The sequence below is a fragment of the Sceloporus occidentalis genome, unplaced genomic scaffold, assembly GCF_023333645.1.
Source record: "Sceloporus occidentalis isolate IW3139 unplaced genomic scaffold, rSceOcc1.0.p SCAF_8, whole genome shotgun sequence".
NCBI lineage: Eukaryota > Metazoa > Chordata > Lepidosauria > Squamata > Phrynosomatidae > Sceloporus > Sceloporus occidentalis.
The window spans coordinates 28,286,270-28,312,871 of record NW_028316988.1 but is presented as its reverse complement, the minus strand read 5'-3'; the positions used below and the strand labels follow the sequence as shown (position 1 = coordinate 28,312,871).

At 45.3% G+C, this 26,602-nt stretch overlaps 2 protein-coding genes across 5 annotated transcripts; both read right to left on the bottom strand.

The window, feature by feature from the left end:
* Positions 1-4,256: 4,256 nt before the first annotated feature.
* Positions 4,257-19,199, bottom strand: NCLN (nicalin). Of its 4 annotated transcripts, none has more exons than XM_089535794.1 (15): positions 18,885-19,199; positions 17,138-17,328; positions 15,951-16,095; positions 14,168-14,262; positions 12,547-12,627; positions 10,751-10,854; positions 10,546-10,634; positions 9,194-9,333; positions 8,505-8,695; positions 7,820-7,907; positions 6,605-6,643; positions 6,315-6,478; positions 5,747-5,800; positions 5,583-5,661; positions 4,257-4,850 (listed from the first exon to the last, which is right to left on the bottom strand). In XM_089535794.1, exons 1-15 carry the CDS (start codon positions 19,069-19,071, stop codon positions 4,791-4,793), a joined length of 1,707 nt encoding a protein of 568 aa, XP_089391920.1. In that variant the 5' UTR covers positions 19,072-19,199; the 3' UTR covers positions 4,257-4,790. The 4 variants fall into 4 exon arrangements, with proteins under 4 accessions (XP_089391920.1, XP_089391922.1, XP_089391923.1 ...); XM_089535796.1 differs by having other exon boundaries at positions 6,315-6,475; XM_089535797.1 differs by having other exon boundaries at positions 8,517-8,695.
* Positions 19,200-20,838: 1,639 nt separating this feature from the next.
* LOC149308437 (sphingosine 1-phosphate receptor 4-like) lies at positions 20,839-24,524 on the bottom strand. Its single transcript, XM_089537069.1, has 2 exons — positions 21,349-24,524; positions 20,839-21,264 (listed from the first exon to the last, which is right to left on the bottom strand). The coding sequence occupies exon 1, from the start codon at positions 23,521-23,523 to the stop codon at positions 22,306-22,308; it is 1,218 nt and encodes a 405-aa protein (XP_089393195.1). The 5' UTR covers positions 23,524-24,524; the 3' UTR covers positions 20,839-21,264; positions 21,349-22,305.
* Positions 24,525-26,602: the final 2,078 nt, after the last annotated feature.

Sequence of the window (26,602 nt, the reverse complement as noted above, 5' to 3'; positions counted from 1 at the left end):
ATCTCCCAATAAGTCCCAGCCAGGAAAGCAATGCAACCATGTTCCAGGTATTTCCAAATTCTGGTAATGATCCATGGATTCATCGAAGAAAACCCCATGACAGGTCCACCTTAGAGTCGCCAAAAGTCAGAAATGAAGGCACACAATGATAACAAAATCAACACCATCAAACTATAGGGTTTGGGATATTTTTTAAAGAGTTCACCATTTTGGTCATCTAAGCTCCCACGGTTATAGACAACATTGTTGTCTAGTAGGCAGAGCGACATTCCCCTTAAAATTATCTTCAGCTCTGGACCTTAAAGGAATTTCTATTATAGGGGAAATGCTCCTATACATAGTTTCTCACACACCACACAGAAAACAACAAAACACTGGTAAGGTATCCCATAAGAAGCCAACCTGTTGCCATTGTGGCATTTCCAGATGCAATATCTGAACTGACCACTTGGGGGAACCTGAGAGCCAGCTCAGGAAGCTCCTCCTAATGTTGAGGTGGAATCTCTTTTCCTGGGGCTTGCATCCATTGCTCCATGCCCTTGTCTCTGGAGCAGCAGAAAACAAGCTTGCTCCATTCTCTCTCTTCTCCAGGCTAAACATAGCCAGCTCCATAAGATGCTCCTCATAACACTTTAGTTTCCAGACCTTTCAACATTTTGGTCACTCTCTTTGGGACGCTCTCAACCTTCTCAACATCCTTTTTGAATTGCGTTTCCTAGAACTGGACACAGGGTTATTCCAACTGAGGCCTCACCAAAGCAGAACAGAGTGGCACTATTACTTCCCTCGATCTAGACACTATACTTCTATCGATGCAGCCTAGAATCGTGTTGGCCTTTTTAGCTGCCACATCACACTGTTGACTCATGTTCAACTTGTCTACTAGGACTCCTAGATCCCTTTCACATGTCATCTTAAGCTAGGTGTCCCCCCATCCTCTGTGTGTGTGTGTGTGTGTGTGTGTGTGTGTGTGTATACACATTTCATTTTTGCTACCTAAGTGCAATACCTTACATTTCTCAGTGTTGAAATTCATTTTGTTAGTTTTGGCCCAGCTTCCTAATCTATTCAGGTCATTTTGAATCCTGATCCTCTCCTCCAGGGTATTAGTTACTCCTCCAGATTTGGTGTCATCTGCAAATTTGAAAAGCAGGACCTCTATTCCTTCATCCAAATCATTGCTAAAGATGTTGACTAGCCCTGGGCCCAGGAGAGAACCCCATTGGCACCTTTGCTTGAGCAGAAAACAAAACTCTGCTTCCGCTGATCCTACTAGTAGCTGTTTGAATCTGCTTACAACAAGCAACATGAAAAGCAACTACCTTTAGCATCCCTTACTGAACATGTGTGAAGTGCAAAACAGAAAGGGAGACCAAGCATGTTTAAAAAAAAGCTATAGACCTGTATGTTTTGGCCACCAAAAATAGAATAAAGGAAGCTCCAGCTTATCTGGTGGGTTAGTGACTGGATGGCTGTCATAAAGTGGAATTGGTTGAACAGTGGAACCCAGGTTTTTCAGCTTGCCAACAGTGTCTGGCCACTGAAAACATAAGCAACACACTATGGCCTGCAGCCTCACAAATTGGACATATTGGCCTGTTACAGACTGCCAAAATAAAGCTGCTTCGGGTCTCTTTGGAGATATGCTGTTTAAATGATGGATGCATCCTAAGAATCCGGAAGCTGCACCAAAAGCTGCACTCCAGTGCTTAGGAATGGAGTGTGGCTTTGGCACGACTTCCGGACTCTTAGGACCCATGCATCATTTAAACAGCATACCTCCAAAGAGACCCAAAGCAGCTTTATTTTGGCAGCCTGTAACAGGCCATTGGATTGCAAAGGAAGTATCTTTGTTGAGATGCAAATGGATGTTAAATTTCCTGGACTCTGAAAATCTCCCAGTTGCCCAAGAAATGGCTCTCCATACCATCTTAACTATCTCCTGCTTGATTCATCACACCTTTCATGGTGAAGAAGTGGCACAGTGGTTAAATGCCACAAGGTTGCGAGTTCAAGACCAGCAAAAGGGCCCAAGCTCGACTCAGGCTTGCATCCTTCCGAGGAGGGAGCTAAAATGAGGACCCAGAATGTTGGGGGCAAATTAGCTTACTTGCTAATTAGCTTACTTGCTGTTCACCGCTATGATCTTTGGAATAGCGGTATATAAATAAAACAAATTATTATTAATTAAGAAGCTGGCGAAGCTTCGGAAGCTTGCAACATGTTTATTGTGCATTTTGGTTGGCCCAATAAAAACATCACTGTTTGGTGAATTTTTGACTGAACACTATACATCAGTGATGTAGACTTGAGTTGACTGATTCGGACTCAAAGTCGCTTGTATGAATTGGACTCAATTCGATAACAAATGATTCATGAAAGGACTTGAGACTCAACGTTAAGACTCAGTGGCAGAGGCTTGGAGAAAAAGACTTGAATGCATCACTGACTTTTGAATGTGTGCAAAAGCAAAATTAGCATACTATATATATCTATATATGCAAAAGTGTGTGAGTGAGCCTTGTAGGCAAGAACCGGTGAAAGAGCGGAACCACTGTCAAATTAGTGGAACCTCTCTGCGATTTGCAAGCGTCAAAAAGTTGTCAGAAAGCTGATGAAAGGAAAAGTCATCCCTGGAAACCTTCAAGTCGTCTCAAGGAGATTGAAAACATTTTTGAGACCTGGCGTTTTCATTGCACACGGGCGCATGGTTAGTTTCAAAGGAAAATCTGGCTGAAACGTGTCGATCCGCTTTACTCTTCCGTGGAGGACTGTCAGAAAGTGGAACCGGTTGACAAGTGGACCCTCTCCCTATTTTTTCCATGTTACTTCTACCTTCGGTACAGACTCGTATTCTTCTTTGAGATCACCGATGGAGAGAACTACAACATTTTAGGTCGCCTTTTTAAAGCACGCATGCATGCAAACTCCAATTCTGGAATTGGTAGCTTTGTGAGATGTATAGCCTTCTCTTTCACAGAGCTCTGGTGCCATGGCAAACCAAACTTTGGGAGGATGCACTGTCCCAAGCGACACAGCAGCTAATAGCCATTGCCATTGGGATAAAAAGCTGCACAATAAATTAACTGAACGACAAACATTTTGCAAGGCCCTTTTTAAATCCTTTCCTACCCATTAGCAAATTTGATGAAAAATGAACCGGTATTTAAGAGTAGCCATTTTTGAGGGGGGGAAAAGGGCATCCAATTTGCTAATGGGAACCAGGATTTACGACGGTCGGCGTCCCACATTCTTCTTTTGGGCTCTTACAGACTTCCAAACATTGGTTTCGCTCCCCGGTTGAAATCCCTCCTCCCGGCTTTGGCTAAGTAGATATTAATACACTGCCCCATTTATTTATATTATCTGCACACAGCAGATAGCATGTGCTTTTTCTCTTTTTGCTGGAGGGGATGATTACAACTTTATATGGATTTGATCCAGAAATGCTAAAGGACAAACCTTTTCATTTATAGACTCAGAACCGGAAAATATATTTGCTGAACATGGATGTGTGTGTGTGTGTGTCATTTTATCAAGCTTTCATATAACTTATAAAATCACAATCTTTGAGTTTTGCAGGGCTTTGTATTATAACATGTTATAACTTATTATTATTATTATTATTATTATTATTATTATTATTATTATTATTATTATTATTATTATTATTATATTCATGCTCCAGGCTCGTATCTATCTCTACATTTGGAGCCATTACATCACATTGGTTCTCTGTGTTGTGAATATACTGGAATCATTTCCATTTGTAAGATGCCTCGAGTCTCAATCTTCAGGAAAAGGCAAGATACCATTATCATCATCATCATCATCATCGAGAAACCTGTGAAAATTCAGCAGGCAGCCATTCCTGAAGGTTGTTGTGTTCCTTCAAGTCATTTCTGACTTATGGCGACCTTACGGTGCACCTATCCTGGGGCTTTCTTGGCCAGTTTTTAGAGGACCTTTACCTATGCCTTCCTCTGAGGCTGAGAGAGCGTGACTTGCCCATTTCCATGGCTGAGCAGGGATTCGAACCCTGGTATCATAGAGTCCTAGTTGCAAACCGCTACACCACACTGACTCTTCCTGAAGGTGCCCACATAGAAACACAGCCCACTGGTTAATTCCCTGCCTCTCATTTGCCCGCCTGTGGGGCAAAATCCGTCTTAAAACACACAGAGAGAAACACACTTAAGCCAGGGTTCAGCCTGAACCAGAAGTCCTGAAATCAAAGCCCAACAAGTAGAAAGAGAAACCTCTTAGTAGTTCTCTTTAATTTACATGTGCATGTTTTGTTTTTAAAAAAAGAAACCCAAAACATAAACCAATACCTCCTTTTCAAGTTCTCCATTTGACAGGCGGGCCCCAAACCTTAAGACCATACCCCAGAGTTCCTGCTCACCCCCACCACAAAGCTATGGCACACATCGCTTGCTTCTTCAATAGCAGCTTTGCATTTATGGAAATGTCTTTGTCCAGAGAGGGGAAGGCGAAGGAGGAGGAGAGAGGAGAAAAGAAATCACCATCCATTGTTGGATTATTCTGGAAGGAGTGACAGGTACCTACGGTTCTGTCCCGAGGGAGGAGTGGAAAGAGAGATGCGGGTTTGCAAAAATGCCAGGGAGTTGAGTGTTGTTGTTCTTTAAAAAATTGCAGTGTTTGCTCCCCACTCCAGTGTAGCGAAACAGGGCAGGAACGGGGGAACCCAGGGCAGCAGCAGCCATTGCAAGGAGAACCAGGCAGCCTTGACAGACTCATTCCAGCAGCAGCTCTGCTTTTTCTTCTTTTCACTGCTGCTTGGATTTGAGAGATAACCGCTGCACCAGTTTATAGAGAAGACCAAAATGCTAAAACAAAAAGGCAGGAAGGAGGGGAGAAAGGAAGTAAAAATGTAAACGGAAGTTGTAGGATCTTAGCTGGTTTACCGTTGTGTACCTTCAAGCCATTTCTGACTTATGCCAACCCTATCATGGGCTTTATTCCCATGTTCCTTCAGAGAGGGTTTCTCATTTCCATCCTCTGAGGCTCAGAGAGTGTGACCTGTCTCCAGTGGGTTTACATGTCCGAGCTAGGATTCGAACCCTGGTCTCCAGAATCCTAGTCCTGCTTGTACTGCAGCCACTCACTCACAAACCATAAGGTTGCGAGTTCAGTACCAGCCAGGACTCAGGCTTGACTCAGGCTTTCATCCTTCTGAGATTGCTAAAATGAGTACCCAGCTTGTTGGGAGCAATTAGCTTACAGTTGTAAACTGCTTAGAGACTGCTTAGGTGGTATGGAGCGGTATATAATAGCTGCTGCTATTGCTAGTCCAATGCTCAAACCATGCACCACACTGTCTCTAGCTGGGTTCCACTGGACCACACTTTAAATCAGGGCTGCGAAGAGGACGCAGCCCCATAGGGCCAAAATAAAATAATCATCATCATCATTGTGGGCACTGCAGTCCCAAACTTTCTAGTAACTTCTGATCCCAAGCATTTCAGATACAGGAGATTCAGCCTGCATCATTTGTTTTCAACAAAGTTTTTTTTTTAAAATGTAGTAGGCTACCAATCTGTAGTAGGCTACCAACTCACTTGGACGGCAACGTAAGCCACCCCGAGGTATGCTGCTATGCAGAGAGCCAGGAGGAGGTCAAAGATGGCAGGCTTCACTCTGAAAGAACAAAAGCCACATTCACACATGCAAACACCTAACATTTGTTGCTGTAGCTGTTATGGGTCTTCAGGTCCAGTCTTACCTATATGCATTCATTATTTGCTTCAGCTGGTCGTAGAAAACGAACTCGGGATCCCTGTTTGTCATAAAGCAGAGAAACAAAACAAAATGAAAGCCTTCTCTTGGTGGTCAAAAACAATTTGGCATTTCTTGGGCAATCACACAAAGCAGCGGGCTACAAGGAACCTAGCATAGGCTGCCTTAGGCAGACAGACCTGGTGTGTCTGACTGAGCATTACTTTCTCGTTGAAGACTTCATACCAGCCTTCCTTCCTAGACTTTGTCTTGACTGACAAAAGGGAACTGAATCCAGATTCACAGAAGTATCTTTGTTGCATCCCTTAAAATTCCATCTCACAGAATCATAGAGTTGGAAGAGATCTCAAGGGCCATCGTCCAAATCACTGCCATGCAGGAAAACACAATCAAAGCACCCCCAAGAGATGCCCGTCCAGCCACTCACACCCTCTGGGTACCCCTGTTCTAAACCAACCTTGATCCTTGATTCACCAGCATGGTATACTAAGTCTTTCCTGGTGTGGCTAAAAAGAAACAATTCCCCATCAACAGCCCTCCTCCACCATCCTCACCGCTTGTCCGCCTTCACGTGATGCTGCTTGACATCTTTCAGGTAGCGGCTCATGTAATACTCTAGTGTGTTGATGAAAGTGCTGTCCCTGTCAATCAGCTGGGCAGCCCTTGGCTGGCTGGTGAGCCAGTCCATCACCGCCTCCATTTGCTCCTGCTGGATCTGCTGCAGAAGGAGAAATGCAGAGGCAGTTGGACCGTTCTGGGCAAGTCCAAGCCCACACTGCATTCCCTCTGTCTCCTTCCCACAGTGCCCAACCGACTCCCTCCTCTCTTGCTAGGCAACGCTTACCATCTGTTCTGTGAATATCTGGAGGCTGGCAGGCACTCCCTAGTGGAAAAAAGGGAAGACAGGAAGACAACAGTGAAGGCTGGAAATGATTCCCACATTTCTCTCTCCCCTTTTAAGTTTTCTAGGTGCTTCACAAAGACCTTCTGTGCCTCAGGGCTTAGAGTCAAACAAACACAACTCAGAGGGGAAAATGTAAGCAGAAGGAAAATTAAAACCAAACATACACTCAAGCATCCCTTCTTAAACCTCCACAGAGGGTCTTACCAGCAGGCCTGCAAAAAAATTGTTGCATGTATAGGAATGGGTCTATTTAGTGTTTCAACCAGCCAATGGAGGAGGACAGAACCTGCTCATGGCTAAGACTGGCACAGTCCCGGCTTACAATGTAAAGTGTTAAATGTTGCAAGATGCGCAGGAGTCATTCTTTTATATCTCCCGAGACATCAGATTCCATGGTTGTCTCCCAGTTTCTCTCTTATGTCAGCCTAAATCCTTTCCACAGGTTGCAGAAAGAAGTATCCAGCACCCTCTTGCACAAGACCTTTGCCTTTATATGAGCTAAAGTGCCCTGAGTGAAAGCTAGGCTACCTTCTTCCTTAGTGGTTCAGGAACAGCCAGGAGCCGAAGAGGCACATGTCATGTTCCTGTTGCCATTTGGACAGGGACAGCAAAGGGAGAATTGAGGTATTTTGCTTGCTGTGGAAAGGAGCAGCCTGTGGGACAATTTGGAGGGGGGAATTAGCCTCTTTCCCCTCACACAATTGCCCACTCCAATATACAATAATGAACAGGTTGGCCATAAGCCAAACTGGTCTCTTTACAAAGACAATGGAATAGGTCCTACAGTTTCACCTCTCCTTGAGCCTGAAGGGTCAACAGATGAGCATTTTGGGAAGGGAGGAACCAAAGAAGGCAACAGAGACCATCCCCCAATAAACCAGTACAAAGTGGCCAGGAAGACATTCATTTATTTACAGTATTTCTATCCAGCCCCATATCATTAGATCATAGAATCATAGAGTTGGAAGAGACCACAAGGGCCATCCAGTCCAACCCCATTCTGCCATGCAGGAAATCTCAATCAAAGCATCCCAGACAGATGGCCATTCAGCCTCTGCTTAAAGACCTCCAAAGAAGGAGACTCCATTACATTCCGAGGGAGATGTCTGGGAAGCTTACAATAACATTGTAATGTTGGGGAGGGGGGGATGTTACCTTCTCTGTTAGGTTGTAGATGACCCGCGTCAACGCTTCCACGATAATGCGGGTGTTGCGGGTTAGAATTTTGGGGTCAACTCTTGCCCTGTGAGGAAAGGGGAAAGGAGAGATAACAGCATGAGAACTATTTTTACAGATGACAGAAAGAGAGAGAGCGCGCGCAAAGATAATGCAACACAGCAGCATCTCGTCTCTTCTACATTATAGTATTTATTTAAAAATAATACGTATTATATTATACTATAATGCATATTACTGTACAGTGTATAATTTTGTTATGTGACTTCTTAGTCATTTGTGACTAATGGTAACCTTGGCACAATTTGCTCAGAGGAAGGGTTGCCTTTGCCATTCGCTGAAGCTGACAGAGTGGGATTTGCCCAAGGCCACCCACTGGATTTCCATGGCTGCGTGGGGATTTGAACCCTGATCTCCCAGCAACCTAGTTCAATACTCAACCCACTACACCACACAGGCTCCATAGTGTATACTATAATTCTATAATAGTATTATAATGTATAATATAATAACATAATGATCATAGGATATAAATTATAATTTGATGACAACAACAACAACACAGGATTAGACTAGAAGCAGAGGAACAGGGCCAAACTCTCCACCAGCAGACACCTACACGGCGCCCTTATCAGCACTCAAGTCCGTATCACAGCCTCCTCACCCAGAAGCTGACCTCACGTCCATGATGCTGTTGCGGAGGCTGTCTCGATGGCTCTCGAGGTGGGAGACGGTGAAGGAAGGAAGGCGGCGGATGGCAAAGCGTTCATGTTCCCATGCCAACATGTCCTCCGCCAGGTTGATTTTCTTGTGCACCATGGAGAACCTCACCTCTGGGAACTGACTGGCCACCACCTAGGGCAAACAAAATAAGAACATGACTGGCTCATCCTGTATAGACCTTCCTACCTTTTGCAGTCAAAGGTGTCTTCGACATCTAAAAATTTTGGAGACAGGTCTGGTCAGGATTAAGGAGAGGGCCTTCTCAGAGGCATCCCCTAGACTCTTCAATCCCTGAAGAAGACCAATCCCCTAGACTCTTCAATCCCTGAAGAAGACCAATCTCCCTTGTTAATAACTTTTGGAAACTGGGGTAGAACTTTCTTTTTCAGACGGACTTCAGTGAGTAATTTTACTTGCCATTTTAATTAATTTTACCTACTCTCTCCTGACAGGTCAATAAGCTGTGTTGGGACATGGGAGAGAGTGTGGTGGGAGGAGAGGAGGAGCAGTCCTTTAGCCAAAATGGGATGTGATGTTGGGGTGAGTCAACTTAATATTTATTTTGTGAGCAAAAACTTGCTTCAGTTGGTACCACATCAACCACAACCCCAAACCAACCCCCTGACGTACCTGTTCCAGTTCCTTCAGAAATGCATGCTGGAGGGTCCCTTCCTTTGGAGGCTTAGAGACATGCAGGTGAAGGCTCCTCCCCCTCCCCAAGGTGTCCAAACAGAGGACAAATGCCACATTGTCCTGCAGCAAACTGGAATCTGAAACAAGACACTGCCAAAGTGAGGAAATAACAATGGTCTGGAGGACTACCAGATCTTCTGGCAACCAGTAAATCTGAACATATAATAGGGAAATTCAAATGGTTTAGTTGGGAATTCCCCCAAGGGCAAAAAGACTGAACTAGAACAGTGATTCCCAAACTCTGGTCTTCCAGGTGTTTTGGGCTTCAGCTCCCAGAAGTCTCAGCCATCTTGGCCAATGGTATAGGATTCTGAGAGTTTAAATCTAAAACAGTTGGAAGGACAGCATTTGGACTTAAAATCCTTGCGGCCCAACTCCTGTGATTCTACAGTGAGAACAGAATGATGGATGGATAACAATGTGGTGTAGCGATCAGCAGACTAGGAAGGCCACAATTCAAACATTGGTTTGACTGCAAATACTGAATAGGTGAGCTTCGGTGAAAGTCTTTCTTTGCCTAAACTACCTCACAAGGTCTTTGATGGGGAGATGCAATGAAAACCAAGTATGTTGTTGCAAACTCTATGGAGAAAAGGTGGTGTGTGTGTGTGTATGCATAGATGAATATCTATCTATCTATCTATCTATCTATCTATCTCTATCTACATCCAAGAAATGCTTCAGAGGGTGATAAACTCTCCTGCTTTGGGGTCTTTAAACAGAGGTTGGACAGCCATCTGTTAGGAATGTTTATTCTTCCATGGCAGAATGGAGTTGGACTGGATAACTCTTGAGGTAACTTCCAATTCAGCTGAGAGGAAGATAATTTGGTTGGGGGCAAAACTATCACCCATTGCTCTCTCACGTTTCTTGAGCTCAGTCTCTGGAGTAACAGATGAAACTGAGCTTGTTTTTTGACACCAACTCTAGAGACTGGATGGTGATTTTTTGGGAGTGTTTCAGCTGTGTATTCCTGCCTGGCAGGGGGTTGGAGTAAGATAGCCCCTTGGGTACCTTTCCAAATTTATTTATTCCACAGTGTTATAGATCATGGAGAAGAAACTCGCTCCACATGTTTAAAAAAACTGTGTGGTTGTCAAGGCTAGGCAAGTCACAAGTCTGGTTAACTAGCTATTTATGTCATGAATCTGCAAGCATAGAATAAGTTTCACTCTCCTGGTGAAATCAACCTCTTATCTGACCTTCCCAACAACAGCCACTTTCTAAGCAAAGCCAACACCTGCACCTAAAACCTCCCCACCTAGCAAGAATGCCCTTGACTTCCACACCTGTGTGATCCAGGTTGTCTTCCAGCCACCGCTTGGTCCCTTGATAATTAAACTTGCCACCTCCAGAGGCAAAAAATAGCAGATTGTACCTGTGTCATTGGAACACAAAGGAGGAGTTATTTTTGTGAAGGCATAACCGTCTTGGGTAAGACGCTTCCAAGAAGAGAAAGTCCACTTTCTGCCTCCCCAACCAGACCTTTCTTACCCCGCGTGGGTCCGTTTGTAGGTGTAGAGACGGGAGAACAGCCTGGCCAGCTCCAAAAGCACAGCTACACCACTGCCATTGGAGTCAGCACCATGAGACAGCCACTGAAAGAAGATGACAAAGAGAGTCTAATGTTAGATTTTTCTTGTGTGTCGGTGCAATGTCCATTGTCAGGTTGTGGAGATTAAGGTGATGCTTGTGAGGTATTGTCCTGGCTGGTTTTCCTTTCCTTGTAATATTCCTTGAATTGTAGATGGTGGAGAAAAAGCCTTCAGACCACCACAGAACTGGATAATGTGTGCAGGTTTTGATGGGCCAAAGGATAGATGCTTCTGACTGACTTAATGTGTGGCTGGATAGGTTTACTGCATTATTGACCAAGTTCGTGATGCTTTTGTGTTGGTCTGTAGTAAGTAGTGGTGGTCTTGGTCTGTAGTAAGTGAGCCAGCATCTTTCTTTTTTTCCTTCAGAGAATCAAAGTGAGTCTTACAACTAACAGGGATGATTCTGCAAACTCAGCACCAAGAGAGAAGTGGAGGAGAGGAAATGAGAAATGTTGCAAATCCTGCTATATCATCCCCATACATCAAATGAACAGCCAGCGGGAAGTCAAAATGTCTGCTGCATCATGGCCACAAACGTTTGAAGTATTTATTTATATTACCAAAAATGGGAGATGGAATCTTTAAACAAAGGAATAGGAAGCAATCTGCCACAGAATACCAGATGCTGACGGTAAATGGTTACGAGGGTGCAGCTCTCTCTGCATGCCTTGCTGAGATCCCAAAAGCAAACCATTAGATCTAGCTGAATCAGAGGAACATTTAAGGGTCCCACTATATTCTGCACTAGTTGGGACTCACCTCGGGTATTGGTTCAGTTCTGGGGCCACATTTTAAAAAGGAAATAGACAAGTTGGAGCAAATTCAGAGAAGGGCAACAAGAATAAGAGGAATGGAGAACAAAACATAGGAGTAAAGATTGAGGGAGGTTGGTGTGTTCAGCTTGGTGAAGAGAAGATGGAGGGGTGGCATGATGATTCTTTAAATACCTCAAGGGGTGTCCCAGAGAGGAGGGGGAAGGTTTGTTCTCTGCTGCCTCAGAGGGTAGAACCAAGTCTAATGGTCTGAAGTTACAAGGGGGCAGATTTTGATTGTACTTCAAAAGATTAGAGCAGTTTGGCAATGGAAGAAAGCAATGACTTATAGAGGCGATGAGGGCTCTTTCTCCAAACATCTTCAAAAAGGGGCTGGATATCTACCTGCTGGAGATGCTCTAGCAGAATGCTCTAGAATCCCACTGTGGGAGAAAGTCAGGATATAAATCCTTGAAATAAATAAAATAATAGTTCTTGCACTGAGCAGGGGATTGGACTTTATGGGCAGGGGAGGCCTGCCACATGATTCTATGGGGCCCTTCAGATTTTGATGGACTGAAACCTGGAACAATGCACATGATCAAATAATGATGGAGGCCAACAGCTCCAGTCCAATAACCTTTGAACACATTCCCCTCCTCAAGTGCCCTGTGCTAGAACTGGGGAAAGAGGAAAAGGTAGTGAGACGAAGTACAAACCATTAGTAGCCATCACTTTCTAACAAAGGATGGAGTCTGCCTGCCTCTTTCTTTTACACTGTGGACTTTAAAGGAATTAGGTTACATACCACTTGGAAATACACCAACAGCCATACCAGAAGTGCAAGCCTACCCAAACTTACAGAGCAGATTAATATAAACTTCAGGTGCAAGGTGTACAAGAGGTAAAGACATGAGATGCTTTGCCAGCAGTAACTTACCGGAGCTACCCCAAAAGAATCATAGTGAGCTACTATGACAATAGTAGGCAAGTCCTCACCTCCCAGACCAGTCAGCCGCCCCTAGAGGGGAGAAGGAAATGCTAAAATTAAAGCAACTTCTATTGCCACACCACTTTCAAGCAAACCAACCCCTCTTATCTTCCATTAACACTTTGCTTCTCATTACTGCAAGCTGCTTTGAATAACCCAGAAAAGCAGTCCATCTGGAGACAAGAAGCCAGGAAACCACTGCTCCCATCATACTTTGCCAGTGACCAGGATGGGTGGGTTGATGAGAAACTGAGTATGTTTGATAAGCCACAGGTTCCTCAGACCTTCATTCATTGCAGTTATATATCTCCCCTGTCCCAGTCAGGAGCCCAAGGTGGTTCACAAACAATAAAACAAATGAAACAATATAAAATAATATAAAACCCAGATAAGGCAAAACTAAAGTACCCCCCTCCCCACAAGAAGGCTCCTTGCAAGCAATTTTTAAATAAAAGCTGCTTAAACAAGGTCTTCGCCTGATGGCAAAAGAAGAGCAGAGAAGGGGCCAGCAATAGCTTCCTGTGAATTGGAGCAGCCACTCAGAAGGGCATCTCCTATGTTCTCACCAAAGAGTCCTGTGGTAGTGGGTATAAGTTAAATAAGTAACTAAATAAGCCACATGTCACAATGGGACTGAGCAGAAGCTGGACATGAGCACAACATGCATATTCTTCCCTGCTGTTATTCCTGCCTCTGTTCCCCTCCCTCCGTCTCATTTCTGAGCCCCATTCTTAGAGAAAAGGCTGAATATAGACAAAGTGCTTATTTAATGCCCCAGGTTTAGATATTCAGCTCCATACACTTTTGTAAGGTGTCTAGAGGGCACCGTATAAATATACCCAATGAAGCAAAAAAAAAAAAAAAGGAAATGTACAGTATGAATCTGTCTTAGAGAAAGAAAATCAGACTAAGAAAGCCTGAAACCTTGAAACATAAACTAAGCACCTTAGCACCTTATTCATCCTGCCTCTTGATAAATTTGCAAATCTACAGAAAGCACAAATGACTCAGGGATAGAGATTCCATTTTTTATAACTGGTTATTATCTACCCCACATTTGCAACTAATTATCTGATTCAGTGATATGGTTTCTAATTGTCATATAAATACAGGTTGTGTCTCCCCTATCCAAAATTCTGAAATTCGAAATAATCCAAAAACCAAAACCTTTTTCATGGGTGGCCGACACCTTGACATTTTTGGTTTCTGACGGTTCAGTGTACACAAACGTTTCATGCCAAAAAAATATCAAATGTATTGTATAAAATTACCTTCATGCTAGGTCTATAAGGCGTATATGAAATATAAATTTATTTTGTGTTTAGATTCCCATCTCCAAGATATCTCACTATGTACGTATATGCAAATACAGGTATTCCAAAAGCTCCCCAAATCCCAAATATTTCTGGTCCCAGGCATTTCAGATAAGGGAGACTCAACAAGTATAACATGCCCGCGGGGAGAAGGATTAATTTGGATATGATTTTTTTAAAGGACAGCCTTTGCTCTCTGAGCCTAAGAACATTCCCTTTGGAAAGCACACCTTGGCTTGAAGTGCATCCAGACTCACCTCCACACTTGTGATGAGCCAGTCGCTGACTGCTTTGCTCTGTGACCCACTAGTCACCATCTGGAAGCCATTGGCAGTTGCAGTGTGCAACAGAACTAGACAGAGAACACAAAACTAGAGAGTGATCAGTCCTGTTATTTGTATACATATGGCTGTTAGTATTGGATCCTATTCACTATTCCTTCCTTGTCACAGTCTCCTTCCTTGGTGGTCTTTAAACAGAGGCTGGATGGCCATCTGTCGGGGATGCTTTGATTTGGATTTCCTGCATGGCAGGGGGTTGGACTGGATGGCCCTTGTGGTCTCTTCCAACTCTATGATTCTATGATTCCTGTTTTTAAAAAAGCCTCTCGTGGGACAAAATGTATGGCAAAGTTGCCTAACCAAAACATCTTAGAGAGCATTTGGAAACAAAAACAATTGTGAACCCCGGAGGCCCTAAAACTGGCCCACAGGCTGCACCCTGCCCACCCTTGTGACCAGGAGTATGTAAGCGTCAAGCAGCACCTATCTAGAACTATTTTGATTTATATCCTATACATTCAATACTATTGAACAAGGAGTTGAAAATGAAAAACAGCATTATATCAGAAAGCTTTCAGACTGAGCATAATTTAAGTCTGTATGTTATATGTCTTAAACTAATAAAAATATACAAAATGCATTGGGAATGTCACACACAAGGGTTTACAGAAGGAGGAAACCTTCCTGTTCGCTTACATTTTATGGATACATAATGGGGATTTTTTAATCAGAACTAATCTGAATATTGTCAAGAGACATATTATGGATACGTAGTAATTCTTTAGTATTTAGATATTGTTGTTAAAAAACATAGTGTTGAACAAAACAATTTAAAAATAACAATCAGCTAGAAGAACAAAGTAGTCAATGTCAATAAAAGCAGAGGTAAGACATCCAAGAGGACCAGCATGGTGCAGTGGTTTGAGTGTTGTGCTACTGCTCTGGAGACCAGGGTTCAAATCCTGCTCAGCCATGGATGAGGTTCATTGGGTGAACATGGGCAGGTCACACTCTCTCACCCTCAAAGTAAGACATGGGCAACGCCTCTATGAACCAATGTAAAAAAAAACCTATGATAGTTTTGCCTTAATGTCTCCATAAGCTGGAAACGACTTGAAGGCACACAACAAGAAAAGCAAAACCAAAGTGTGATGTAGTGGTTCAAGCGTTGAACTATCCTCCTTACAGTGAGGCACCTAAAACTGAATGCAGGACTTCAGATGAGGTCTGAGTAGTGCAGAATATAGTGCACTATGCTTCCCCTTGACTTGGAAACTATGGCCTGTTACAGACTGCCAAAATAAAGCTGCTTCGGGTCTCTTTGGAGGTATGCTGTTTAAATGATGCATGCACCCTAAGAATCCGGAAGCTGCACCAAAGCTGCACTCCGGTGCTTAGGAATGGAGTGTGGCTTTGGCGTGACCTCTGGACTCTTAAGACCCATGCATCATTTAAATAGCATACCTCCAAAGAGACCCAAAGCAGCTTTATTTTGGCAGTCTGTAACAGGCCTGATTCTATTAATGCAGGTTAAGATATGCCTTCTTTGCTTCAGCATCACAGTGCTGGCTCATGTCTAACTTTTGATCAACAATAACCTCGAGGTCAGATGTACCAAGTATCCAAGCTGAACTTGGGCCTGGCCAAGCTATGCTTGAGTTCTCATACCACCAACGTGCACAATGCATTTGGGGAACATCTGAAAGATCACAGAAACAATCTTTGTAGGTGCCCAAGTGTTTTTTAAAAACAGATCTACCTTCAGCAGCTGAGGCTGAGCCTTGTGAAGCAGAAGCAGCCTGCGTTTGCTCATAGATGGAGAGGAGCTCGTCGTCTTCCTCAGCAAAGTAGACTGGCACAATGGTTTCCATGGCCAGCATTTCTGGCTCAATTTCCATGAATTGCTGAGGAGGAAAGTGAAAGGGAAACTGAGGAGAAAGACTTGCAAAAAAGAAAACTGGGTGCAGGTGCTTTGGGAGAGTTTACATCTACCCTCTCAGTCAGGCTGGGAAAGATCTGACCTTCCAAGTGTTTCAGCTAAAAGCTCCCACAATGACCATGCTGGTAGAAGCTGATGGGAGCTGAGGGCCAAAGGTTTGCATCCCTGCTTTCCAGAATAACTTTCAATTTTAGGTTTGCCACACTTGTGTGATGTTTTCACATCCACTTCAGTGGGAGCAATACACAAGGTAGACTACTACTGAATCTGACCTGCCCATATGGCTAATGAAATATAGCCATCTCTCCACATTTTGCAGTTAAAGCATTCATAGATTTGACTACTCGCAGATCTGACCCCATAGCAAAAAAGTATGTCCTCTCTAGGCATTTGTAGATCCTCCAGTGCAATTCTCTGATCAACATCAGATGGAAGCTGACCGGAGATGCACTGGAGGACCTACATATGCCTATAAAAATGTAAACAAATATAGCAGGCCCATATTCTTTTTTTCATATGCACAGTCCATATTTTTCCACTTTTGCAGGAGAGAGAGGGCTCCATCCCTAGCCCTCACAAAAGTTGAGGTCCAAATGTATTATCTTTTGGATACACCGTAAGCAACTGGACCTCAACTCTTGCAGAAGTGCATTAGATGCAACAACACTGACTTGTTTTGAGCGCTCACTTCATCCTAGAGAACAATGGATGCACGCTACAGGAAAAGATACTCCACTTAAACCTTAAGGACTGTCCTGACAGTAAGGGCTGTTCGACAGTGGATTGCTTTCCCTCAGAGTGTGGTGGAGTCTCCTTCTTTGGAGGCCTTTAAACAGAGGCTGGATGGCCATCTGTTGGGGGTACTTTGATTGTAAGTTCTTGCATGGCAGAATGGGGTTGGACTGGATGAACCTTGGAGTCTCTTCCAACTCTATGATTCTATATTGCAGTCACCATACGAAGCCTGACACAAACTACTTTCCTCCTGACCTCAATGGGATGCTTACCCGGATGACGTCCTGAGGCACCGACGACATGCTCTGGGGCAGTATGATCACCACAGCGCCGGCCGACTGGCGGAGGGCCTTCTGGTACTGTTCATAGGAGAAATCCATCAGCCGCATCATCACGCAGCGGCGGCTCAGCACATCCGCCTCCACGGTGCGCGCTTCTGTGTTAAGCACAGCATTCCTAGTCCCTGCCGAGAGAGATAAGGAGAGAGAAGAGGGCTAGTAAGCAGCCAAGTCAACACTCTGGATCTAGAGATATGGAAACCTCCCTCTGTTCGACAAGAGAACTTTGATCCTTTACTGTTCCCTTAATCCAGGGATGGGCTTATTACAGGCCTACAAAATGCATTCTTCTCCTCACTATTAACCTGGTGCAAAACAAACACGGACTTAACACCATTTCAGTTAAAGTGGTGTCAAACTGTTTTATTTCTGTGGTGTGGAAGAAGTAAGAGACTGGCACATCATTATTCTTATATCCCTGTTCCCCCTGATGATGCACAAACTATTACTACTGCAATACAGAGATTCAAAACACACTGCAGAAATAATCCACTTTGAGACCACTCAGTGGCGGGGAATCCTGGGAACTGTAGTTTTGTGTGACATTCAGCCTTCTCTGTCAAAGATCTCCGGTGCCACAATAAAGTACCATCGCCAGGGTTCCCTAGCACTGAGCCAGGGCAGTTAAAGCGATCCTGAACTGGATGATTTCTGCAGTGTGTTTTGGACTACCCTTCGCCGCATTCTTCTAATCCCATTGCTCCGGCCGACAACATGTACATTACATTCATTACCGTCATTAGAACCAGAGAGGGAAAACTAATGCATCCTTATCACGGCTCCCTCTGAGAATACCTCAATTAGTACTTATAACCGGAGAAAGCCCAACACATTATTATTCTCGGCTCCCTCTGAGGACGCCTCAATTATGCATCGCTGTCATTATCGCTACAGAGACTGAGACGCCATTATAGGAACATCGCCGCTCCCTCTGGGAAAACATACATTTTAACCCGCTTTGTTGCAAAGCCCAACCGGCGCACGCTAGCATCGCCGCTCCCTCCGACCATACATAGCTTTGAAGCGGCATTATTGTCCTATAGGGAATCATAGAGTTGGAAGAGACCGCAAGGGACATCCAGTCCAACCCCTTTATTCCGCCATGCAGGAACTCTCCATCAAAGCATCCCCATTGACAGATGGCCCTCCAGCCTCTGTTTAAAGACAGCCTCCAAGGAAGGAGACTCCGCTCCGTGACTGTTTTATTCACCGACTTTCTCCTGAAGCAGACGACAGCCACGGACTTTCTGGGTCCATGGCAATCCCGCTTATCCTTTAGTTGATACTGGAGCGACGGCGTAACGTAGTGGTTTGAGCCTTGGACTCTGGGAGGCTAGGGTTCGAATCCAGGGGTGACCCTTGGGCGAGTCACACTCTCTCAGCCTCAGGGGAAGGCAATGGCTCTGGGCCATTGATTCCCTCTTTGGCTGCATCCAGACTGGATAAATAACCCGGTTTGGACCCGCTTTAACTTGTTGTCTGACTCTCTGCTATGGAATTCTGGGAGTTGGAGTTTGTTGTGGGCCCAGAGCGGAGCTCCGCTCCGCTCTGGGCCCACAACAAACTCCAACTCCCAGAATTCCATAGCCTTGAGCCAGAATAGTGTTAAAGCGGGCCCAAACCGGGTTACTTCCCCAGTCTTAGGCTCCCCTCCTTCCAGGGCCTCCCTGCGGAGACCCACCGTAGGGCTGCCCTCCGAGCTCGTACTGCTGCATGCGGTAGACGGTGAACTCGTGGGCGGCAGAGGCCGGCGGAGGCCCCAGGAGCAGCAGCAGCACGGCGGGCACGACGACCAAGAAGCTCAGCGGCAGGCAGGAGGCCTTCAGCAGCACCGAGCCCAGCACCTCCTCCCCGGCCTCCTCCAGCATCCTGCAAGGCTTCTTTCGGCCCCTCAAGGAAAGCGGCTCAAAGGAGGACGAGGCCCAGGGCACGCCGGGAAATGGAGTCCCGGCGGGTCTCGCTGGTTCACGTCTCGCGAGGGTTCGCCAGGGCTCCTTTCAAAACGCCTCAGTCTCGCGAGAATTCCCCTCACCGTTGAACAGAGAGGTTGAGCGCAAGGCACGCTGGGAAAAAATGTATTCTCGTCTCTCTTCTTCTCGCGAGAATTATACTTATTCTCGCGAGAGTGTCAGGGCCTTATTTCTCACCGATTAAGAATAAGACGCTTAAGCGTAAAACACGCTGGGAAACGGCCCTTCGCCTAGTCTCCTGAGATATATGCCTAACCTCGCGAGAGCTCTCACTAAATCCGCTTCTCACTTTAACAGAGAGAGGTTGAGCACAAGGCACGGGGGGAAACGGCCCTTCGCCTACTCTCGGGAGACATATACCTAGTCTCGCGAGAGTTCTCATTAGCTCCCCTTCTTACTCTTAAATAGATTGAGCGCAAGTCTCGCCTAGTCTCGCGAGAATTACACAGCCTCGCGAGAGTTGTTCCTAGGTCCGCTTCGGAGAGATTGAATAGAATAAAGATTGAACACAAGGCATGCTGGGAAACATGTTCCTTCACAAAGCAGGGCTGCACCAAGTCTCGCGAGAGTTGTCCCTCTACTCGCGAGAGTTAACACGCCTCCTCACATCTACACTGTATAAATCAAAGCAGTTTGACAGCGCTTAAAGTGCTGTGGCTCCATCCTATGGGAATCCTGGGATATGTAGTTCTACAAAGATCCAGAACACACTGCAGAAATAGTCGCCTTTGAGATCGCTTGAGCTGCCCTAGGGGATTCTGGGAATTGTAGTTTTGTGAGACATTTAGCCTTCTCTGTCAGAGATAGCTCTGGTGCCACAATAAACTACAATTCCCAGGATTCCCTAGCAATGAGCCAGGGCAGTTAAAGCAGTCTCAGACTGGATGATTTCTGCAGTGGGTTTTGGACCAAAGTCTTTCCAAACTAGAAATCCCAGGGCTCTGTAGGACGGAGCCAGGGCAGTTAAAGAGGTGTCAAAGTGGGTTATTTCTGCAGTGAAGATGCCTCACCTTGACTGAAGGGTCTCAGTGTCCCTAGTATATTTTACACCCGGTGGGGGATTGTTTTTAAGTGTGGCGTTGTGGTTTTGGACTCTGGAGACCAGGGTTTGAATGCCGGCTCGGCCATGGAAACCCACTGTGTGGCCTTAGGGCCGTGGTTCTCAACCTTTGGTCCTCCAGGTGTTTTGGACTTCAATTCCCAGAATTCCCAGTCAGTATGCTTATTGTTCAGGGATTCTGGGAGTTGAAGTCTCAAAAAAACATCTAGCGGCCCAAAGGTTGAGAACCACTTCCTTAGGGAAAGTCACGCTCTCTCAGCCTCAGAGGGCCCCAATGGTCAACCTCTTCTTCTGAAGAGCCTTGTCAAGTAGGGTCACTGTAAGTCAGAAATGACACACAACAACATAGAGTTGTGCAACAGAGTACCTAGAAGGCCTTAGAGAAAACGCTTCTCTAGGCATTTGTAGGTCCTCCAGCTTGACTCTATGGTCAAATTCTGGCAGATGTTGACCATAGAGTTGGACTGGAGGACCCAGAGATCCCTAGAGAGGTGTTCTCTTAGGTAAAAAGAATGTATTTATTTGCGGTTTTCCCACATTCAGGAGGTCCTTCACCCCTAACCCCAAGCGGCTGTGGAGGGACCACTGTAGAATAACACCCCAAATTCACAAAACTGATACTTTTATTGGAACAACCAAAATGCACAAAATACTTGCCGCAAGCTTTCGAAGCTCCGACGCCTTCTTCATCAGGCAAAGAAAATATGTATATATGATGATGTTAGTCACAAGGCTGCATTTTGTCAAGATGTACCCTATATAATCGACTATAAGTCGACCTCATGTATAAGTCGAGAGCAAATTTGGGGGCCAAAATTATGGATTTTGTTATGACCCATGGATCAGTCGAGGGCAAAACTTAAGTTCATGTAGCAAAGGAGGAAGCAAAGGAAAACGATGCCAAAGAACTTAGAAAATCCCAGCAGACATAAGTCTTTGTGCCTACTTTTAAGGCTGGGTGGATGAGAGAGTAAAGAGGGTCATTGCTTCCAGGACAGATTATAGTCTTCCCTTCCATCAGGAAATGGTTCCTTGTTTTAAATAAGAGTTAAGATACAGCCCTTGCATTGACCCATGGATAAGTCAAGCCAGGTATTGGGGTCAGTTTTTTAAACCTAAATTTAGAGACTTATACATGAGTATATACAGCAGCTGTTCTCAGTTCAGGTGTTGTCGGAGGGATATTCAGGCAGGCAGGCCCATCATCCTGGGCATGTGGATACTCCAGGAGATGAAATTTAAGGTATTGAAGAGTGGCATTTCTTCTAGTCCATGGCATGATGCAGAAAAGTGAAAACCTGTAGGACAATGCAGGGTATCAAAGTTTTAGATGAGAGTGATGAAGAATAGAGATTATAGTCGAGGAGAAGACAGGGAAGTGATCAGTTTCTGCTTCACAATTCTGGAGAGGAGTCACGATTTCAAGGAGGAGCATGATTTCAAGGAGGAGCATGATTTGAACCCTGGTCTCCAGAATCATAGTCCAATGCTCAGACCACTATGCCATGATGGCCCTCCCAGTCGACAACGCACCCTTCAGCATTTGTTGCTGTTGTTGCTGTGTGCCTCCAACTTATGGAGACCCTACCATGGAGTTTTCTTGGCGAATTTCTTCCGAGGGGGTTTGCCATTGCCATCCTCCGAGTCTAAGAGTGTGTGACTTGCCTAAGGTCACCCAAGTGGGTCTATATGGCCGAACTAGGATTCAAACCCTGGTTTCCAGAGTTGTAGTCCAAATCTCAAACCACTAAATCACACTGCCTCGCAATGCTTAATATCCTAGTTCAGAACATGGCACAGAGAAGTCAAGAGTTTGTGCAGAACGTAACACGGTCGATGCAGAAGAATCAAGACTGTAATCCATAGCGTGGCCCTTTGGGGTGGAGAAAAGTCTATGAATTCTCTGAAGATGCCAGCCACAGATGCGGGCAAAAAGTCCGGAATGAACTCTTCTAGAACATGCCCACATAGCCTGAAAAACCCACAAAAAAACTAATTCTATGATTCACCTCTGAATTTGGTTCTTCATCTATGAATTCTATGATTCATTGGGTTGGAGAAAAGTCAAGATTCTAGAAGAGTCCGGAAGTATCATCGGCCACCATAGTGCTCATCATGCTGGAATTACTGGAAAGGGGTTCTCGGCTTCTTCTGGCATGGGCCATAGGGCCACGGAAACTCTCCCGCAGCTTCAGCGAACTCTCCGTGGCCGTGGAAGAGTTCGTGACGATATCGGGGGCGACCCAACAACGCCACCCGGCCTTGATGCAACAACAGCAGACCAGCTCGGCAACAGCTGTCCTCACCTCTTTGCTCCCTAAAGAGTAGATGATGGGGTTGATGAAGGAGTTGGTCACCGCCAGCGTCAAGATCCAGCCAAAGATTTTGTGGAGCTGCCACGTCTCGTTGGCCCAAGCGTAGTCGATCACCAGGAGGACAAAGAGAGGTATCCAACAGACAAAGAAGGCAAAGAGGATGAGCGAGACGGTCTTCAGCAACCGCAATGACCTCTTGCGGCCGGACCTTGAGACGGCCTGCTGGGCACTCCTGTGGACCCAGCAGTAGATGGAAGCATACAGCCCCACGACGCCCACCAAGACCACACTGAAGATCACTACAGTGAAGAGGATGTAGTCCTTGGCATAAAGAGGCAGCAGGGTGGAGCAGCCGCTCACGTGGCAAAGACAGTTCCAACCCAGCAAGGGGAGCAGACCAATCAGGATGGCCAAGGCCCAACAGAAGATGATGAGGCTCCGCAAGCGGACGGTTTTGCTGGCCTCGTTCTCCGCGATGGGCCTCACCATGGCGCTGTAGCGTTCCACGGCCGTCACCAACAGACTGAAAGTGGAGGCAGCTAGGGCAACGAAAAGAATCCCCTCCCGGAGGAACCACATGGTGGGAGTCAACTGGAAAGTCCGGCTCCCGGACAAGCAGAGGTTGACCAAGTAGGCAACGCCAGCCAGCAGGTCACTGAGGGTAATGCTGGCCAAGCAAGAGTAGACCCACCGGCGGGCTCTCACTTTTCGGCCGATGGCCAGCAGCACCAGGAGATTCTCTAGGATGATGAGACAGCTGGCAGCGATGATGACCATCTTGAGAGCGCTCATTTTGTCCTCCTGGGGTCTCCGGTTGTTCATCCTCCCCGTGCGGTTGTAATGGTACAAAATGATGTTGCTTGTGGTATAGCAAAGCTCTGGGCCATGGACGGAGGCAATGTGGGGATCTGGGATGGACGTGGGAATCAATGTAGAAAGAGAGGAGGAGGGCAGTAAGAGTTCTTGGTCATCCATCTTTCAGAAGATTAGTTATGTAGGAAGATCAAGACATAAACAATTCAAAGGATAAGTAAAGAAGGATCAGTACAGAAATGGAGGGATAAGTATGGAAGGATAAGTACATAAATGGTTAGAAAGATAAATTTGGAAGGCTCAGTATGCAAACAGACAGAAAAATAAGTGTGGAAGGATCCATATGGGAACAGTTAGAGGCATAAGTGTGGAAGGATCAGTACATAAATGGTTCAAAGGATGAATACGGAGGGATCCTTACAGGAGCAGTTAGAGGGATAAATACAAAAGGATCAGTATACAAACAAACAGAAGAATAAATGTAAGAGGATCCGTATGGGACCAGTCAGAGGGATAAGTGCAGAGGGATCCGTATGTAAATGATCTGAAGGAGCAGTATGGAAACAGACAGAAGGATAAGTACAGAAGGATCTGTACAAGAAGCTAGAGGGATAAGTATGGAAGGATCAGGACTGGAAAAGTTAGAGGCATAAGTATGAAAGGATCATATAAATGGTTAGAAGAATAAGAATAAGAAGGATCAGTATGCAAATAGAAGGATAAGTATAGAAGGATCTGTATGGGAATAGTTAGATAAGCATGGAAGAATCAGGATGGAGGAATCACGACAGAAATGTTAGAGGGATAAGTGCAGAAGGATCAGTCTGTAAATGGTCAGAAGGATAGGTAAAGAAGAATCAGTGTACAAACAGACAGAAGGATAAGTATAGAAGGACCTTTACAGGAACAGTTAGAAAGAATAAAAGGAAGTGTATCTTTATGGTTAGATGGATCAGCACTGCCCTATTAAGGGGAGGACAGTGTGTTTGAGGGGAAATGGTCCATCAAAGCTGAATGTCTCTTGACATTTGATATGCCAGCTAGACCCTGGGATGTTCAGTGGTGCACATAGAACCAGAAGGATTCAAAGGTCTACGGGAGAAGAGACCATGGGTGTCCGATGACTACCATGGATTTGTCATCGGGGGTACACAAAAAAGAGGTTCACCTCGCAAACCCAAGGAAACAAGTGGCAGGAGCACTGGGATTCCTTGTGACCGTTACAAATGTCCAGCGGGAACAGTCTACAAGGGACGGTCAACCCAAAGGGAGCTCTGACGTTCCAAGATAGATGCCCCAAAGGCTCTGGGAAAAGAGAAAGAAGAAAGGTGAAGTCAACAAAAGGCAACTGTTGAAATCTGTGAGGGCATCAGAGGGCATCATTTCCTGTTGTTGAAAGTGGTTTTCCTGTTCTTTCAGAGCAAGGTTAATCTCTGCCATCATCTGCTCCTCTTTGGAGGGTGTGGCACTGTTTCGAAAACCATACACAACCAGCGTACGGGGTTTACCCTCGCTGCAATTGAGCATGACCAGAGCGGTTCTGGAGGAAAGTGGCACCCGGTGTTTCTAGTCTGTGATGAGTAGTAAAGAAGTGGTGTTCCAGATGTTGTTGGACTCCAGCTCCCATCACCCCCCGGGTGTACCTGGCTTGTGGGCAGGGATGGTGGAAGTTGCAGTCCAGCAACATCAGACCAAGCTTTGATTTTGGTTTCGAGCAAAGCTGGGAAATCGATGGCCCGCCACATCGTTGTTGGACTCCAACTCCCATCGTCCTTGCTGACCTGGTGGGAGTTAGAGTCCAACATCATCAACAGGACTGTTTTAGACCCCAAAAAGATTGTTGGAGGAAGAAGAGAGGGCAGAAAAGTCTTAAGTTTTAAAAATCTCCCACCAGTTTTGAAATGTGATTCTCCTTTTAACTGACACGGCAACATCCTAGGGAATCCTGGGATTTGTAGTTAAGGAAAAGATATATAGAATTCTCAGCCAGAGAGATCAAATGCCTCCTCACTACAAACCCCAGGATTCCATAGGTAGCTAAAGTGGAACCAGAGTGCTATAATGGTGTAGTGTGAATGGGCCCTCAGACGAAGGTTGCATCCACACGGTAGAAATAATGCAATTTGACCCCACTTGAATTACTGTGCCTCCATCCTACAGAATCTTGGGATTTGTAGTTTGGTGAGGCACCCGCACTCTTTGGCAGAGAAGGCTAAAAATCATGTAAAACTATAAATCCCAGGATTCCATAGGATTCCCCTGACACAGAAGGCACTGTCTGTGACTGAACAAGTCCCATTCACCAAATGGGTCTACTACTCGACTTGGGACTCACCATTAGATTTAGCCCACAATGTCATCTGCAACCTGTGGTCCCCTCAGTGATTTGGATTCCAGTTTTCATCATCCCCAACCACTGACCCTATTAACCAGGGATAATGGGGACTGTAGTCTACACTATCTGGAGGGCACCAGGATGGATGAAGAAATAGTAGCATCCTCTCCATTTGGGTGCTTTAAATCTTTTGCGACACAGAGGATACTGCAATTTGCAGAAATACAAAGAGAACACATTGTCTCTTCAGGTGTTGAATCATAAGAGGGGAAATCGTGAAGAAAATCCTCTCTCTTTCTTTGGACGGAAAGTAAGTTTTGTCATCGGTAGAAGAAGAAAGTTGAGAAATGCATTATGGTAAACATCCCCTGCCCTGTCTAGTGCTCTCTTCCAGTTAGTATAATGTCCAGCAAGGCTGGGAATGATGGGACTTGTAGTGTGAGACATCGAGAGGATGCGAGGCTGGGCAAGTAAAAAGAAAGGGGAAAGCAGGGAGAAGGGAAAATGGAGGGTTGGCACTGAATTAAATTTGGAGATAGATGATAGATTAGATGGTTTGATGGATGGATAGAAAGAGAGAGACAGAGATAGATAGATGATATAGATAGATAGATAGATAGATAGATAGATAGATAGATAGATAGATAGATAGATAGATAGAATTGATGGACTTGAATATGGCAGATGTGGCACTCCAAATGTTCCAGGTTTGTTCCCTGTTTAAAAGAGACCAGGAAGACCCTTCTTTGCTTGAGACCCAGGAGGGTAGCACTTCTGATGTAGATTGGACACTGCTGATACAGATCAGTCACTTCTGGTGCTTACTGGGCACTACCAATGTGCACTGGGCATCTGTGATATATATCAGGCACTTCTGACGTACTTTGGGCAGTTCTGATACATATC

Coding starts and splice junctions, on each gene's coding strand:
- NCLN (XM_089535794.1), bottom strand. CDS start 19,071: ATGCTGGAGGAGGCCGGGGAGGAGGTGCTGGGCTCGGTGCTGCTGAAG. Junction 10,635..10,750: donor TACAAACGGACCCACGCGGG/GTAAGAAAGGTC, acceptor CCAATGACACAG/GTACAATCTGCTATTTTTTG. Junction 7,908..8,504: donor GACGTGAGGTCAGCTTCTGG/GTGAGGAGGCTG, acceptor CTTTCCTCACAG/GGCAAGAGTTGACCCCAAAA.
- LOC149308437 (XM_089537069.1), bottom strand. CDS start 23,523: ATGGATGACCAAGAACTCTTACTGCCCTCCTCCTCTCTTTCTACATTG.